General features: G+C 41.7%; 1 protein-coding gene across 4 annotated transcripts in view; it reads left to right on the forward strand.

The window, feature by feature from the left end:
* Window positions 1–17426, forward strand: part of COMMD1 (copper metabolism domain containing 1) — a 90024-nt gene that overhangs the window by 57201 nt on the left and 15397 nt on the right. The window contains exon 3 of one of the 4 annotated variants that reach the window (XM_075496784.1): window positions 16210–16264. The exons of 2 other annotated variants lie outside the window; for them this stretch is intronic. In XM_075496784.1, coding sequence (XP_075352899.1) covers window positions 16210–16260 — 51 coding nt within the window. In that variant the 3' untranslated portion in view covers window positions 16261–16264. Of the gene's footprint in view, window positions 1–14181; window positions 14259–16209; window positions 16265–17426 lie in introns of those variants that run through there. One more of the 4 variants, XM_075496783.1, reaches the window with a different exon arrangement.

The raw sequence follows: 17426 nt of genomic DNA on the forward strand, positions 1-17426 counted from the left end.
TCTTGCATGAGATGCCCAAGTCTGACAATGAAACCAGCTCCATAGAAAAACCACCTATAACAAAAGTTTCTGTGACGTGTTTGGCATGAATAAACCATCAGGTTTTATTACCACTAAATATCCTGGTAGTGGAAGAGGGAATTTTTGAAACACGGAACTTGAAGTGAACATTTAACAGCGCTTGGAAAAAGGAGATTGTTCAAGCATGGATGTTTTAATGAAAAGCCTCATTGAAAGTCACGGTCTTTTCTTGTGTTCATTCTGTATTTTTCACAGTCATCTGTTTCTTACAATATTTTCAATTTTGAGTTTGTTCTGGAGCTTATTCTGGATGCTCAATTACAAGCTTCAGGGAGAATATTTGTGATCCTGTGCTTTGAGGAGAGCGTCAACAATTGATAATCCAGTACCATGAGTTCAGGTTGAGCGTGTGGGATTGTTGACTGTAATATATCCTACCCTTTCAGATACTTGAAGAGCTAATTAACCATTTTCTGGCTTTCATTTCTGACACCGTATAGCTCAGGCTGCTGCAGTCCTCTGAGCTGAAACTCTCTTAGGAGCCTGTAGGTTTGGTAGTTTTGAGGAAGATAAAACCGCTATTTTTTTGTTTCTAATTCCTTTGGCAGGCATAACATTTGGAGGATGAGGAGGGAATGATGCTTATTAAATGGGATAATTTGTTTTGGTCAAAACTCTCTTAAGGGCAAGCTATTTTTAGAGCTTTATGTGCGGCATGAGTTAACTGAGGTATTTTGAAACTCAGTCCCACAGGAACAGGGATTGTTTTACCAGCAAATGTGAACAACTTTGTTTTGTAACTTGAAATCCGTGTTTAGTTACTCTGTCAGTGTTTTTGTGGATCGCAGTTGTGAGAAGATTCAAGACGTAGATAGCATGGGAAGCTGCTAAAACAAATGCACCTAGGGAGCAAAATTGAAAGGGCTATAGAGATGTATTGTCCCTTTTTTTACATTGATTGCCCAAAATAACTTTGCTTTTCATGTTACAGAATATTGATTGTTTTACATAATTTGCTAATGATACAATAGCTCATCTGTGTTTAACAGCATGAATGAATAAACCCAACTGAGATGCAACATCAGCCTCAATTAAATGTAATAAACCTTTCATTAGCAGATTCCATAGACCTCCATTTCCTACACTTTTTAGAACAAACATCTTGACAGGCATCAATAAACTGAGTTATAAAAAAGAAATGCTGAAGCTTTCTGGTGATGCTAAGCTAATTTCTTATGTGCAGAAGGATGAAGTACATGGCCGGGATCAGGAAGGGCCCAAGCCAGTAGGTTGCAGCCCAGGTGCTCTCATCAGATGAAACCAGGGGTTTCTCTTCTCTCTCACCATGCCACTTCTTAACCCGTACACTGAGATTCCCAGATAATATTTCATGGGTGAGTTTACTACCAACCTTTTGAAAGTTAGCCCATCCAGTGCTATATTGATTAGGATATTGAGTGCCTTCCTCTGTCAGTCTTTAACCAGTTAGATTTTCCAAGACGTGCAAGTAATAAGTGTACTGTTTTTTCCAAGAAAAAAAATACTGCCAGGTACTTCAAGGCTTAAGAAAAACAAGCTTTTGTAGCTTAAAAAAAATAATTGTTGCTAATGAAACTTTCAACTGAGAGTAAAATGCATCAGAGCAAGGCACTTTCACATCAGCATATAGGGCATTACCCTTGCACTTCCTTACTCTACTGAGAATATTCAAGCCTTACATTAGTCAAGATTGCCAGATGTACTAGCAGAAGTTTGTAGTCTCTGGTTTGGATTGTATTTTGGGTTTCTGCCTTTTAATGAATGTGGAAAGAGCACTAATGTCAAAAGCACGCACTGTAAAAACTGAAAACCAGAAGAAATCCCTTGGTCAGGCCAGAAGCTTTCCTCACAAGTACTTGATTGATGCTCACATGCACCCATAGGCATTCCTTAAAAAAAAAAAGTCAAATATAGGTGAAAGGGACTTAAAATTCCTTCAGGCTCCTGGATGCTCTGGAACAATGTCTGGACCTGCAGGCAGGAGCTGGTCCCATTGGTTTTAGTTCTGCCTGTTGTTTCTCCTGGTCATTAGTGATCAGCCCTTCCCCAGCGCAGAGAGATTCTAAGAGCCACCGCTTGCTTTTCCCTTGATTTGGATGGGAGGAGGGATGGAATTGCTTGCTGCCGAGGCTTCATTTTCTAAGGTGGCAAGTCTCAAATGTAATTTTTCTTCTGTAGATTTGAGGTTCTGAAAGATTCCTTGGCCATAATCTTGGGTCTTTCACATCCCTTCACCTTCCTCCAAGTTTTAAGATGCAAAGCCTATCTTGCAGCTCTGTCATCCGAGCTTGAATTTGGCTGTTAGCTGCCATTGCCAGCTTGTATTGATCCCTTGCTAAACCATGACTTAAAAACAAGTCCAGTTGTCATCTGACAGAGGTAACTGATTTGTGAGGTCCTTCCCTGCTTCTTTAAAATTCTATTTTTTTCAATGGAAATCAATCTGGTTTTATAGGTACCATCATTATTGGATGGTAAATACATATAAAATTCATGTAAAGCTCACTGTGAAGGAAAGAATCACCAAGTGTCACACAAACATTTATGCAAACATTAATTCATCACCAATATAAACATTCTTATTCATAGCAAGTATCATCTCATCAGCTCATCTCAAACATTTTCATGTTCTTTTTCTTACAAAGAGGAAACTACAGTGACATCTTTGGAAACTAGATTATAGACATATTGATCAAGATGAAATCCATGTACAATCCAGTTTCCTGTAAAGCTTATGCAACAGGTTTGCAATCTTAATCAAACTGTTCTCATACTGAATGTGTTATGGCTTTGTATAATATGAGTCTGAAGCTGTGTCTACAATTTTTAATTGGATAATCCATGAGCAAAACAGTAAGGGCATCAGAAATTAAATGGAAGACTAATGATTACTAATGGATTGCTGAATTTCTGGTTTTGAAACTGTAAAGGTAGTAGCTTGCCCTGTGAACTGGCATCTCTGTTTCAAATAACCGGACCAGCTCAGGCATTAAAGCAAAAGTTTTGTGTGAACTTCCTTGCTGTGGTAGGACTCACATTATTGAATTAGGGATGTTTACTTTCTTGTGCAGTCCATACAAATAGTGCAGAATATGAAATTCTGGTAATAAAACCAGTCCTTAATAATAAAATTCTAGCAATAAAAACTCTTGGTAATATAAAATTCGGATAGTAAAACCGGTCCTTGATTAGATATTTAAAATATACCCATGCCTTACTGTTCTCTTCATATGAGTGGGGTGTTTTGTACGTGCCTTCCTGCCTGTACTTTGCCTAAGAGCTCCAGGCACATGGCAGGGCAGTTCCAAGCACTTTTTGGGTTAAGCAAGAGGAAACTTCAAAGCAGCAGATGAGGAAGACCTCCAGCAGAGCAATTCAGCGCAGTGGCTCTGTCGTCGTGCAGTGGGATATGGCAGCTTTCTGAAAGCTCTTTCTCAGAAAGGGCCATCAAGAAGGAGCCCTCCCCTCCCTAGCCAGAAATGGTGTTTTATCACACGAGGAGCAAAACTGCTGAAAAGTCTGATCATGTTTCGGGCTTCATCTGATGCGTGCCATTTAGTAACAAATACTTTAACACATTAACAAACCTTCAGAATCATACTATGGTATTGATGAGTATTTCTGAGATAGGAGACTTTGTTTAAAGGCTGCTTCAAATTTCACTTTTCCATCCTAAGTTGTATTGTATTTCATGGAAATTAAGTCTCAGATGGCTCATTTAGATGCCCTGTCACGTCTGCTTGTTCACTAAAAGAAAGAGGAAGGAAATACACACTTAATTTTGATTTCTTCAGCCAGAAGTCTTTTCTGCGTGTTAGGCAGTTACATCTCTAGTGCCTGATGTTAGTGACGTGAAAGGAGCAGTAAAGGTTTCGCAGGGGTTTTCTTCCCTCCCAACAAGAAACATTTCTGTATTTACTTCAAAGAGTGCTGCCTGGTTGTGTCACCTACAAAATCATCAAGTGAAAGGCAACAAAAGCACCTGAAAAAATTGTTTCTTCTGTGGACCAATTTGGTAAGTTGGAAAATTGCTGTCATGGAGTTTTGCACTGACTGGCAAATTGTCTTCTCCCCAAAATGAAACTGTACCGTCCTCCATTTACTGTGAGCTGCTATACTTAGTAGCTCAAAGGATGGACCGTTCCTCCATTCTTTGACCTTTACGCTATTTTTCCCTGACCACCCTTCTCCTACTATTGTTATCTTTTTGCTACACCTGTTCCTCCTCCCCTCTTCATGCAGAAGGACGTTAATCATTAATATTTGTACATGCGGCTGAAAAAGTGCCTTTTCAAAGCTGCTTTTAGCAGAGGTATGAACATTAACCAACAGATCCACCAGTAGCTGTAGGACGCTTTTTAAATACTGCTTCTATTAAATGCCCTTTTTTTGCATTTGAGAGGTACTGGTCAGCTGTTACGCACTTGGAGATGCTCAATCCATGGATAATGGACCAAAAAACCAGCAAAACAGCAGTATTATGGACAGAAGTGGCATGATCTCAAAATGAGTATAGCACAAGGCCTGTATTAAGCCCCTTTTCATTTCATATAGTCTTGGGATGGTGCCTGTAGTGTGGTATCGTCTTTTTTGAGTTGTGGAGCCCAAATTATTTTGCTGGAGGTACTGGACCATTTGGAAGTGGCACATGCAGGTGGCTACAAAGTAAAACTATGGAATTAGTTTTCTTAATTAACTTTCCCTCATCTCTTGAAAGTGGTTCAAGGATTCCAGGGTAAAACCTGCTGCTTTAGGTGTGTTGAAAACATGTTGTAAGAAATGATTTCTAGTTACCAAATTGCTAATGGAAAGCAACAAGGGACAATTAAGAGGAAGAAACAACTTCTTTTTTTAAATAATAAATGCCGTTCTTCTACATTGGTTTTTCTTTCCACTCTCTTTGCTGTGATCACATAGTCACCCTGGTAGGAGTAAACATTGTATTGCAATTTGAAAGTAAAGATGCCTTAAAACATACACCAAAGTCTGTCCCAAGGAAGGAGTATTGTAATCAAAGCGGCAAGTGATGGTCTTCTCTATTTCTGCACAGACGGAGAGATGAGATATGAATCAGAAAAGCTAAAATAGGGAAGTTTGTAATATTGATGACATGAGATAGAAACCAGAGAGGGTATTCCACCAGCGTGAAAAAGAGGAAGACGAGTTAGATTTAGTGTTAGATTTAATCCTTGGCCAGGTGCTTACTTACATAACGTCATTATGGGAGGTCCTGGACTGCAGACCAAAGTGTGATGTTTGAGTCAACAGAAACAACAGCAAGCAGCCCTTCTCAGGCTTCATTATACATTTATAACATTTCTGTGCTTTTAACACTGGCATTACAGCTGTTGCTCGCCGCTAGAAAACGTCAGCAGTCACGACCGCGATGCCAAGAAGTTATCAAGGGGGATGTTTCAGATATGAATTGAATGTAACACATCCAAATTATTTATTTTTGGGGTGGTGCTGATGCCATCTTTTTGAAGAAGAGATGTGAAACTGGGCTTTGTAGAGGATTTGTCTCTTCCACTTGAAAATTGTGTTTCCTGCTGTCAGTGAAGAGTCCCAAAATGCCTGATCTGAATCACATGCAGACAAGCCATGTCAGAGAGACTGTAGGACAGGAGGAAAAAATAGATCACAGACTAAGCACAAAAAGTTGCAAACTGAAAGGTATCTTTAGGGAAAAATATCCCCTGGGCTCCACGGTCCAGATTCCCCAACCCTCCTTTGAGAAATAAACCAAATTTTTTTTCTTTCCATAAGTAAATTCAGGCGCAGGTGAGCAACTGCGCTGGTTGCTTCCCCTGTTTTGGAGCTGTCAGCTGATGGCACATGTCTGCGCCTGCAGTGAGATCTTGCTGCGGCAGCGTGTCTCGGGTCAGCGAGGGCATGGGCAGGGATGATGTAACTGAAACTCCAAACATATGGTGGGTTTGGGGTTTTTAGGGGTTTTTTTCCCCCAAAAAAAACCAACTTGGTTTTGCCCTTTGTAGCTGAAAATTAAGAGGACAGTGATTAGAGCTTTTACGTAAGACAAAAAAATTAGTAAAGCTGCTTTTCTGGCCATTTTATCTAATAGCAATAAATCTCATTGAGCAGAGTGCATCTGTCCTTATGGATGCGGCTGTTCTGGGACTAAAGAACTTCAGATGGTACTACCTGCCCTTTAGACCCAGGTACCAGGGTCTTTTTGCTCCTGCAGTAGTTATATTTTAGTGGGTGAATCTGTAGAGATTAGAACATCAGATGCTGGCTCCTCATTATAGTCAGATAAATGAGTTATAGCTGGGGGAAAGTATGGTGATTCATTTTTTTAATGAAAAGAAATGGTTCCAGTTCTGTTCTGTTTCTGGTAATACGCTATCGTCTAAATGTGTTGTCTTGAAAAAGTCTAATTCCAGTTCTAAACACTGCATTTTTTTTTTATTTGAACTTATTGCCTTGGTTTTCCAGTATGAATATTCCTCCCTATGAATATTCATATGAATTTGTATCCTATGAATATTCCTATTATTTTTAGATGCTTAAGACTCTTGTTTAAAAATGAAAAGTATGTAGCTTGGAGTTTAACGCAGCCAGGTCAGTAAATAAGAATCATTTTTCACTGTTTCCATCCCTCCATCCTCCCCATCTGGAGCTCCTGAAGGGAATCTGTATTTTTATTGTCCCTTTACTGATGAAATTGTCTCTAGTTATTATACCCATTACAAATGGGTGAGGGCATGGTCCAGGCGGCCTTTATTGTCTTCATACTGTTCATGAATGATTCAAAGAACAGTATCCAGTTTCCGGAAGCTCTACGGCTTAATTTTTAATTTTGACTAATTGTTTTCTTGAAATAATGAGCAGTGATGACTTCAGAAAGCACAGTCTTCTGGCACCCAGATCATTAATGACTCACCATATCTTTAGTAACAGTTAAAAATGTGCTTCACTGCAATTTTAAAAAGTCCTGGTTGTTTTCTGTGCATGTATAACGTACAGTAAGAATAAGTGGAGATGTTGTATTTGCTTATTATTTCTTATTCATTACCATTTTGAGACAGAACCTGAGGCAACCAAAAACTAGCAAGAAAAAGGGAGTTGCATTGGAGGACTGGGCCAGATAGAAAATATTGTCTGGGGTGTTTTTTTAACCTGGCCCATGACAAAGTCATGGGCAGTGACCCTCTTGCCTCCTCCTTAATGCCTCTACAGTGATGTAGTGCAAGTATCGCTCCATGTTTTTGAGGTTCATCTGTAGTGGAAGCACTAAAATTAGTCCCCCTGTTCAGGAAGACTTTGGCTTTCTTGGAGATTTCACGGTGGAGATTTCATCGCATGCATTCTTCAAGAGCAGCGCTGGAGGACAGTGGAGGGAAAACGCATTATCTACCCAGGGCTGGTGGAGGTTTCCAGCAAGGGAAATCCCTCATCACTTCTCTCAAGCCCTGAGCAGGCAGGTCTGTTCTCATCCCAACTTGGTTTTTCCCTCAAGGAAAGTCCTGTCTGAGCCTCGTGCTGTCTGAGCTTCAAATGCATCCATGAAGTTGCTGCTCAGGATTGACCATCGAGTCTTTCCAGCCCGGGGTGTGACTGCGCTCTCCCAGGCCCAGCTCCCCATGCAGTGGGGCAACGGCTGCCCTAAGCAAACACCTTCAAGCTCTTAGCCCCTCATCCAAAATGTGCTTTCCCAGGTGCTTTCCCAGTTAAACTTTTGGTCAAGACCTTCTCACGGTGTTGGCCACCGTGTGTACTTCCGAGGGCCCATGACACCCCAAAGGCCAGCAGTAAGAGACTGGCTATGATCGTCAGCTCCTTTTGGAGAAAGCCACCTGCCACCAATAGCACACACAAAAGCTAGTCAGAGATCATACGGACCACAAAGCTTGATGCAGAGAGGTTATCATGTCAAAAGCAGGACCTTTGGCATGGTTTTCACAAAGCTTTGGGGTGGCTATGTGATGGGAACAGAGAAGAGCTTTTTATTTTCGCAGGGAGTATTGACTGGAAGGAAGCTTGGAAGTGGAGGCAAAGAAACGTCCTGGTGATTGATTCCCTATCACATCTTGCTGAACAAAATTCGGTGCCTGTAGGTATAGATTTGTGGGCGCATATATACGGAGTGTGTATGTGCACAGACACACATTTCTCGGTCTACGTCAGCTTTTGCTCTTAAGAGACCCCAGAATACAGACTAACCATCTGAGTCAAAAAGAGCTGGTGAACCATGACAGAGGAGGATGCATTTGAGACGTAATACAGGACAGCCTGAGAATTCAGTGTCCGATGTGCTTGGGTGAAATGAAGTGTAGGGGTGGTCTTTGTTGGGTATAACTCTGCAAGCATCTCTCAAATTTGCCAGGTTTCAACCTCAGTGGTGTCCAAGAGTCTGTTGTAAGGTCAAAAAGTTGCATAGGATTGCCTGATGTTACAGGGAAGATTATAAAAGTCAAGGATACGGTATCCCCAGTTCAGTGAAGGACAACTCTTTTTGGCAGAGGGAAGACATGTTAGGCAGAGGTTTGCCAGCTATTGCAGACACTTTGCTATTAGACCTCCCAAAGAGTTCACGTATCTCTGAACCTTTTTTTCTTTTTAGTTAGGTGACATTGGGGTTTTTTTAATGATATCCAAAACTGCTGTATCAGAATTTCCTCAGATCTGATGAGATAACATAAAGAAATATAGAAATATATATTTCTATATATCAAGACAGCCAAGCCAGTATACCCACCTTCAAAGACAACCATTGAACAGTTTGTCCACTCTTTCTTCCCTCCATCATTTGCAGTATGTTGTGAAATCGTATTGAGAAGAGCAGTGTGATAAGATAAAGCCAATGACATTAAAAAAGAAAAAGCTACATCTAATGTTGTCTGTACCTATTTTATTGTTTAAAATTCAGCAGTGGCCTGAAATCTGTATCAACCCCTTTGCAGTAGCACAGGATTCAACAGCACATTAGAAGAGTTTCTTCTGGAAAGCCTCTCTGGGATGTTTTTCAGCAAGGGTGTGTTGTTCTGTTTTTATAGCGCACCAAAGATGTATTTTATGTGACTGACTTTCAAGATTTCTTCATGTGACTGACTGGCTTTGTTAAAAGTTATAGTGGAAGTTACTTTTTTGGAAGTTACTCTTTTGTTATTACTTTTTTGGTGCGGGAGATGCTTGTGGTGCCCAGTGTCCTCCCCTGCTCTCCTGCCACAACAACAACAAAAAACCCAAACAAAAACCTATCACTGCCACCACATAGGTTTGAAATGAGAAGCTGAGGTCTGTAATGTCAAGATAAGGTATTTTATCAGCATTTAATTACAGCCCTTTGTTAAACAGGTGCATACGGAAGTAGCATGAACCCATTAAATCGTAATGCTGAGTTCTCATCAAGAACTTGTTTATTAGAGAATCAATCGAAGGAGGCCAAAAATGCCATCTTCACTCCCTGGTTATTTTAGGAGCTCTATAGCACGAACACCCCTTTTATAACTCAGACTGATATTTTAGAAAATATCACTGTAGTAAAATTTTCTTTACGTGTCTACAACCTGTTTCCAAAACTGTTAATTGGGCCTGTGGGGAGAAGGGCTGTTCCAAATGTAAAGCTGCTTCCCAGCATACTTCATCTCAGGATAATCCTTTTATCCAAGGAAATTAAGGTGCATTTATAACGTCCAGTGGTACATTACCGAGCCTACAGTAAAGCAGAATGAATGCAATAAGCCCAGCATGCCACTGTGTCCATTTTTCTTGAACTTTTTAGCTATTTATCAAACTTGGGTTTCAATTTATGAGTGAATTTAGTCCTCCTGAAAATGAAATGCTACTTTTGGCTTTGCATCAAGCATAATGCAGGCAAGCTCATGCCGGCGTTCACTGCGCAGCCCTGCCAATGCACCTCTCTCTTTGTCTGCAGTGTCGCCAATGCATCGTCCTGCACTCTTCCTGCAAACAGTTTGGCAGGCTCTAAGAAATTAATCACTACATTTTCGTGGTAGATACAAACAACAGCTAGCATGGGTTGAACCCAGCTTTGCTAATTAATATAGCCAAGATGAATTTTTTTAAAATCTCCAGAGGGGAGGCAGAATGATGCTTTGGAGAAGGAGTCGTTTGGATTTTGTAAACCTCTCTGAGCTCTGTGTGAGCTGTAAAGGCTTGAGAAGGAAGGGAAGGCCAGGGGTGCAAGTGTTGGATGGTCAGTGAACATCCCTGTTTGGCATTGAGCAATGGTGCAGATAAAAGCAAGCTTAAGGAATGGGAGGAAATAAACCTGAAAATTTAATTATTTACTGCTGCTGCAAAATCTGTGCTAGCTCTTGTCTCCTAACCTTGAAGAAAGATGTAATAGATATAAAAAGATATAATAGGCATTAGCAGGGTGAGGAGAGCTGTGAAAATCCTGTGGGCAAGGAGGGGAGGCAGACATTCCCTGTTCTCATTGCCATTTTTTCCTTTATATGCAGGCCCCTTTTTGCCCTAATAGCCCACCTAATAGTCCAAATCTTTCCATACAATCTCCACTATATCCCAGCCCTTTGGTAGGACAGTAAGCAGGGAAACTGAAAACCAGAAACAAGTATTTTTGTTACTATGGTGCACAGTTAGTCCTGGCTTTGTTAGTGTCTGTTGGTCAAGAGTGCAGCAGAAAGATCAGCCATTGGTACAAACCCCTAGGTTTGCAAGGATTAAAAAGGTGTAGTGCTTTCATATTTGAAAGGAGAAGCAGCACGTACATTTAAGGACACAGGCCCACTCACAAATTTTATTATACCTCCACTTTAGGACAGCTGTCTAAAACCAGGCAACAGCGTTCAGTATTGCACATCCTCCTCCTGTTCCCCGCTTCCTTGAGGAAGGGGGAGCTTTGGGTTTCGTAATATTGGTCTTCTCCCTGCCTTAAATGACAGCACAATTCATTTTTCTTTTACCCGAGAGCTGCTACAAATTGTGACCTGGTTCTTGTCCCTCCACTCCAGAGCTGAAGTGAGAAGACACAAGGTGGTCTCACTGTGTCCTCATGGCCCTGATGGTCAGCACGAGGTCCACGAGGTCCTCAGTGCTTAGGTTGGTCTCCCAGGAGGACACATTTAGTCTGATTGCAGCAATGGGAAGGAGGTGAAATACATCCTACTTCTCACAGTCCTACAGCAAGAGCAATGACCTTACATCTGCCAAGGGGAACCGGTCACAAATATTAACATTTTGTTGATGCAGGAGAACAAGGCTGCGGTGTTACAGATTTACTACCAATGAGAAGTGCATCCGTTCTGCTAAATGCTGATGTCCAAACTGTGGATGCAGACCAAAAAAGAAAGGCTGCTGTTGTGGACATAAAAAAAAGAGAGACTTCTCCTCTGTTTCAAAGACACGGAAAGCTAAATGAGCCATTCACATCATCTCCATTTTCCTCTGCGGAAGTGGTTAGGTTATTTTATATTTCATCGCCCTCTCCTCCCCTTGTTCATGGGGAGAAAAAGAAAAAGATAACCAATTAAATATCTGACGTGGAGGAGCTGCAGCCTTTCTTTGTGCAGAGGTATCTCCAATTCTTACATGCTTATTTTCATATTCAGTTTTCATATGCCGAGCAGATCACTTATTAATTGTTAAATGACTGCTCTGCAATTCAGTTATGGAAATGACTTCTACTTCAGTACCACTTGCCCTTGAATTGAGAACAAGAGGTCAACCAAAATTAGATAACTTTTCTTTGAATCTTTTATCTTTCTAAAAAAAGATACGGTTCAACATGATGCCTGTCAAGAAGACTATGAAGTGCCGTGCATTAAAACGATCTTCATGGCAAGGCTGTTTTTGAGATCATGTTGGGAACTGGTGTCCTGATCTGTCCTGATTAGACTTTTAAACAGATGAATCCAGGTGAGGTGCATTGACTGTAATGCAGAGTTTGTATTCTATTGCCTGTACTCATTTCTAGGATGAATTCTGAACTTGCAGCTTGAATAAAACAAAGTTGTAATATTAGCTGAGGCAAAGAGAGCTGTGTGGGCAGAGCCTATGGCCCCTTGATTTCAGTGGGATTCTGCACAGGCATAAGTGTCCTCCCACGCTAATCTCTTTGCAGGATTGCACCTACAGCTTCAGCTTTCATTATGAGCCTTTGCTTTTCCTGTTACACAAGGAAAGAGGCTTGGAAAAAAAAGGTGTTATGTATCATGCAGCAAATATTAGCAAGGACATATTCTGTGTTTAAAAAAAAAAAGGGCAAACAAAAATGCAAATCTGTAGCTTCTCCATTTTTTTCAGCAGAGAGCTATATTCCTCCGGTGTCGCCCTGCTGGCACATAACGCTGATATTTTAGTGTGTTTGATCCAAAGGTTGCTGAAGTCAGTGCAGAGATTCCCACTATCTTTAGTGAGCTTTGCACCACACTCAGCAAGAGCTGCTGTTTTTGCTGATAAATCCGAGTGCGATGCCTGTCCTGAGGCTTTGGAAGAGCAATAGCAGCAGTGTTGGAGGTGCTGTAAAACAGGCTGGACCGCAAATACGTGGCTGCCCTCCTTTCCATGGGAGGTTTCTCATGGTGAATTGAAAGACAGCAGTTTGTATTCTAAAATAAATGAGAAAAAAATATCAAAAATTAATAAAACATTTTGTTTTCAATTTGCCTTTTTTCCCCTTGTAAGTTCACACATTCAAATTACTAAAAAGAAACAAGTATTGTTATTTTGGTCCCGCTGAGAATATGTGTTTGCAGTGGCAACGTAACTCTGAGTAGTCCCTTTTGTCCCCATAAATTCTCTTTTCAGATCATCAGAAAGGGTATAGATAAATGCCATAAAAACAGCAAAAAAAAGCCTGCTTGGCCTGACCACTTTGTCTTGTTATATATTTTAAGAAGGAAAACCCAGCTGAACACATGCTGAACTGAAGGCATATTTTCAAGCCTTTGGTATCCTGTTTTCATATTTTTAGACAAGCCCTTCTGCCCAAATAAGAGTAACTTTTCACTCTCCATTTAGAGGCTTATTCATGTGTAATTCAGGATTTCTGTGATGCACCAGTGTGCCAGGGACAGGGGGTTAATGTTTTTGTAATGAGATGGGGATGCTGCTGGTGGTGTGTGTGCCTGCGAGGATCTGTTTTGCCAGGCTTTGTGCTCTTCCTCCTCTAGGTGGTAAAATACCCTGGAGCAAATGGATGCCTGGCATCGCTGTGATGCTATAAACACAGCTGGGATAGATGTGCATAAACAGATGCCCTTGAAAAATTACTTTATGAAAAATTCCATTTTGTGGGCGCAAACGGTATTTGCTGTAGCCAGGTCGTGCTGATCTAAGAGCTTAGGTGCAAGAACATAGGGACTTTTTGAATATGGGACTTTTTGAAGGCATTGCCTGTCACTGTTCAGAGATGCAAACCAGCAGAGGATTTGCATGGCCTTTACTAACCACTTGCGAAACCTGCAGCAACCAAAATATACACCATTGTACTTTTTGTTCAGCTCTACGTATTGAAGTATTTCAGCAACGCGCCCTGTACTCCCCTCCCTCATCTGCTCCTCTGTTTCAGGCAATCAGCTGCCTTTTAGACCACAGGGCAAGTGCATATGGTTCAGAAAGGAGCAGAAAAGGAGGTTTTAAACATACCGTATTCCAAAATGCTCATTCAGAGTAATTTTAATCTTCAGTCTCTTCTTTGACCAAACTAGGTATGGTCTTCACTGAAGACAGATTGGCCTCAAAAAGCCAAGATCTTTTAGCCGTTGCCATCAACAGGAGCCAGCATTGCCTGCTGTCATGGAAAATAAGGCCACTTGAACTGTCTTAGGGTATTAATTTCCACTCAGCTTTTATATTTGGTCTAATACTTTTAGGCAGGACATTAACGGGCACTTGAATCCTTTATGTAACACATAAACTAAAACATTAAAGAGCTGTGAGGGAGCAAAAGAGATCTGTTTTGGGGGAAGCTAAACAAGTTATTAAGCCTGCAAGCTGATACTGCTCTCAGGCAGAATATGCCAGGATCCCAAGTCATGCAGCCTCCTAAAGGTTAGGTATTCTGTGCTCAGGTTTTGACTGTATTCTTTGACTGTGAGATTATTTTTAAATGCAGATTACTTAGACTGTGTGGATATGTCGTTGGTATAAAAGTAATTGTTAACCCCACAGCTCATTCCTGTTTTCCTGCCAGTAAATATTGCAGTAACTGAGAGGAATGTGGTTGACACTGATTTGATTAAATAAACAGTTAAGTTAAAAGCACAGAGATTTCCTTATGTAATTAAGAGTTAACTAAATGCATGGTCTGCAAACTTCAGTCTTGGCAATACCCTGTAACAAAAACATGCCCCAGAGGGTTTGATGTTATAATACGGTACTTTCCAATACATTTAAGAAAATGGTAAATAATATCACAAAACAGTTGAAACTTGATTCTGAAAAGGGTTTTTTTAATGATGCTGAATGATACTTGATTTTAAATTTTTTGCGATGCTGAATGACTCCCATGTTAGATAATAGGGAGGTTAAAATGTAATAAATATGAATTCCAGGTCTGATTATTGTTCTCACTAGACAAGCTGAATTTAGGGTAAAACAGAAGATCCTTCCAGTAAGGGCTCTCTTTTTCTTAGGCTAATTTCATACCACAATTAAGTGCTACAAGACTGAAAAACAGAGACTAGCCTAGGTCTTTGGAGATTAAACATGTATAGAGAAAGCTGTAGACTGATATTTCAGCTCTGTGAGCAGGCTTAAAAAAACCCAACCAAACAAAATGTGGCGCAAGAAAACAAGTACAGCTGTCAAACAAGATAGGAATAGAAAAATGCAGATCAGCACAGGAACGCAGCGATAATAATTGAGGAAGGACATTTACCCTTTAAGGTCCCCTGCAGGGGACTTTCAGAGGAAAGTACATCACCTTGCAGCGGTTCCACTGAGAGACTCTTCGTTAGTTTATTGCTGACATGGCAAAGCTCGAATAAATGATGATGGAGCTTTCTAGTCTCTGGTACCCTTGTGAGCACCGGCAGTAGAAGGACTACCAGTGGTGGGGGAGCTGAGATGAGCTGGAGAAAAATGTGATTAAGAAGTAAGATGAGAACCTGATACCCTGCCAGAAATAGAGTGTATTTCCTTTAGTTTTTAAGTACATCTGTTGATTTAAATCTCACAGTGATACAAAGGTAATTTAAATCTTTTTTTTAATGCTGTCTTTATACGCTTCTGTGTACAGTTTGGTGACACTTGCAGGTATCACTGTATTTTTTTTTCTTTTAAAACCTCTTAAGCCCTGCCAGATATCCATAGGCATGCACTAGGGCATTCACATGGAGCAAGGTACAAACAAATGTTAAACATAATATTTCAGCCTCTATTTCCCTAAGATTGCATCCTATGACAGACACTGGAATTGCATAGGATCCCCAAAAGCTTTCTTCTAAAGGAGGAAAAATAATGTGAAACTTCCAGTCTAATTTACACTTTTAGGGTGACTGGGGACTGGCAACCGCGTTTGTTACAGAATTAACATGATTCCATGTCAAGGTTTTATGTACCATCTTCCAAATGGGTGTTAGACCAGTGATGACTGGTCTATGAGGGTAGATTCAGACTAGAAGTAAGGAAGAAATTTTTTACAATGAGGGTGTTGAAACACTGGAGCAGGTTGCCCAGGGAGGTGGTAGATGCCCCATCCCTGGAAACATTCAAGGTCAGGTTGGACGGGGCTCTGAGCAACCTCATCGAGTCGAAGATGTCCCTGCTCATTGCAGGGGGGTTGGACTAGATGACCTCTAAAGGTCCCTTCCAACCCCAACTATTCTATGATTCTATGATTTCCAAAAGTTGACAACAAGCCCCTAAATAAATTCTCCCTAAATTCTCCCTTAAAAAGCCTCAACCTTGAAGAGTCCTGGCTCTCTAGACTTCTATTGCCTCTTTCCTCATGTTGTAAGGAGGAAATGGCCATGCCTGTAGGACAGGGGAAGAGCAGGGCTTTCTCCCTAATATGCACACGAAATAATATAAATCTCTGCAACCCATGTGCACTTTTAAGGTGCAGAGGTCTTTTAAGCTTGCCTAATGGAAACAAAATTTGTGCAAATAGTAGAAGAAATGCAAATGCATTTCTTTGTTGGTGATTTTAACTCTCTGCTTGTTTACACCTTCTTCTACATAACAACTGGGCTCGAGACCCAACCAGAGTTGCATACCAGCGTCACCAAGAAAGTGTCAGCGGACTAAGCAGGTAAAGTGATTTATTTTGCATGCTGAGAATCTTCGCTCAGGAACTTGCGGGGCTCATTGATAGAGCTTTAAACTAGACTCGAAGGGGGGGGGGGGATAATATCAGGCTTGCCCGAGAGAAGCTGAGGGGCAACGTGCCACGGTTAGAAGGAGCGGGTGCCAGCGAGGGCACTCGGCCTGTGTCCCCGAGATGTGCGGGGTACGCCGGGGCACAGCCGAAGTTGAACGGAGCTGAGCTAGGGGATACTGAGGCAACGGGAGCCAAGAGGGAAACGCCAGGGAAACGCCTCAAAGCACGCAAGGGGTGTTCTTCTATGAAGGAGACATGGGTGACAGCCCAGCTGAAGTGCCTCTACACCAATGCACGCAGCATGGGTAACAAGCAGGAGGAGTTGGAGGCCATTGTACATCAGGAAAACTATGATATGGTGGCCATAACGGAAACATGTTGGGGTGACTCGCACAACTGGAGTGCAGCGATGGATGCCTATAAACTCTTCAGGAGGGATAGGCGGGGCAGGAGAGGTGGTGGGGTAGCCCTGTATGTCAGGGAGTGTCTGGATAGTTTAGAGATCGATGATGGTGATGATAGGGTGGAGTGTCTATGGGTGAGAATCAGGGGGAAGGCCAACAAGGCAGATATTGTGGTGGCAGTCTGTTACAGACCCCCCAACCAGGATGAGGAGACAGATGAACTATTCTATAAGCAGCTGGGAGAAGCCTCACGATCGCTAGCCCTTGTTCTTGTGGGGGACTTCAACCTGCCGGATGTCTGCTGGCAATACAGTACAGCAGAGAGGAAACAGTCTAGGAGGTTCCTAGAGCGTGTGGCAGATAACTGCCTGACACAGCTGGTGAGGGAGCCAACTAGGGAAGGTGCCCCACTGGACCTCTTGTTCACGAACAGAGAAGGACTTGTGAGCGATGTGATGGTTGGAGGCTGTCTTGGGCAGGGTGATCACGAAATGATAGAGTTTTTGACACGTGGAGAAGCGGCGAGGGGGGTCAGCAAAACTGCCACCTTAGACTTCCGGAGGGCAGACTTCGGCCTGTTTAGGAGACTGTTCGAGAGAGTCCCCTGGGAGGCAGCCCTAACGGGCAAAGGGGTCCAGGAAGGCTGGGCATTCTTTAAGGAGGAAGTGCTAAAGGCACAAGAGTGGGCT

Source organism: Mycteria americana, chromosome 3 (assembly GCF_035582795.1).
Source record: "Mycteria americana isolate JAX WOST 10 ecotype Jacksonville Zoo and Gardens chromosome 3, USCA_MyAme_1.0, whole genome shotgun sequence".
Lineage (NCBI taxonomy): Eukaryota > Metazoa > Chordata > Aves > Ciconiiformes > Ciconiidae > Mycteria > Mycteria americana.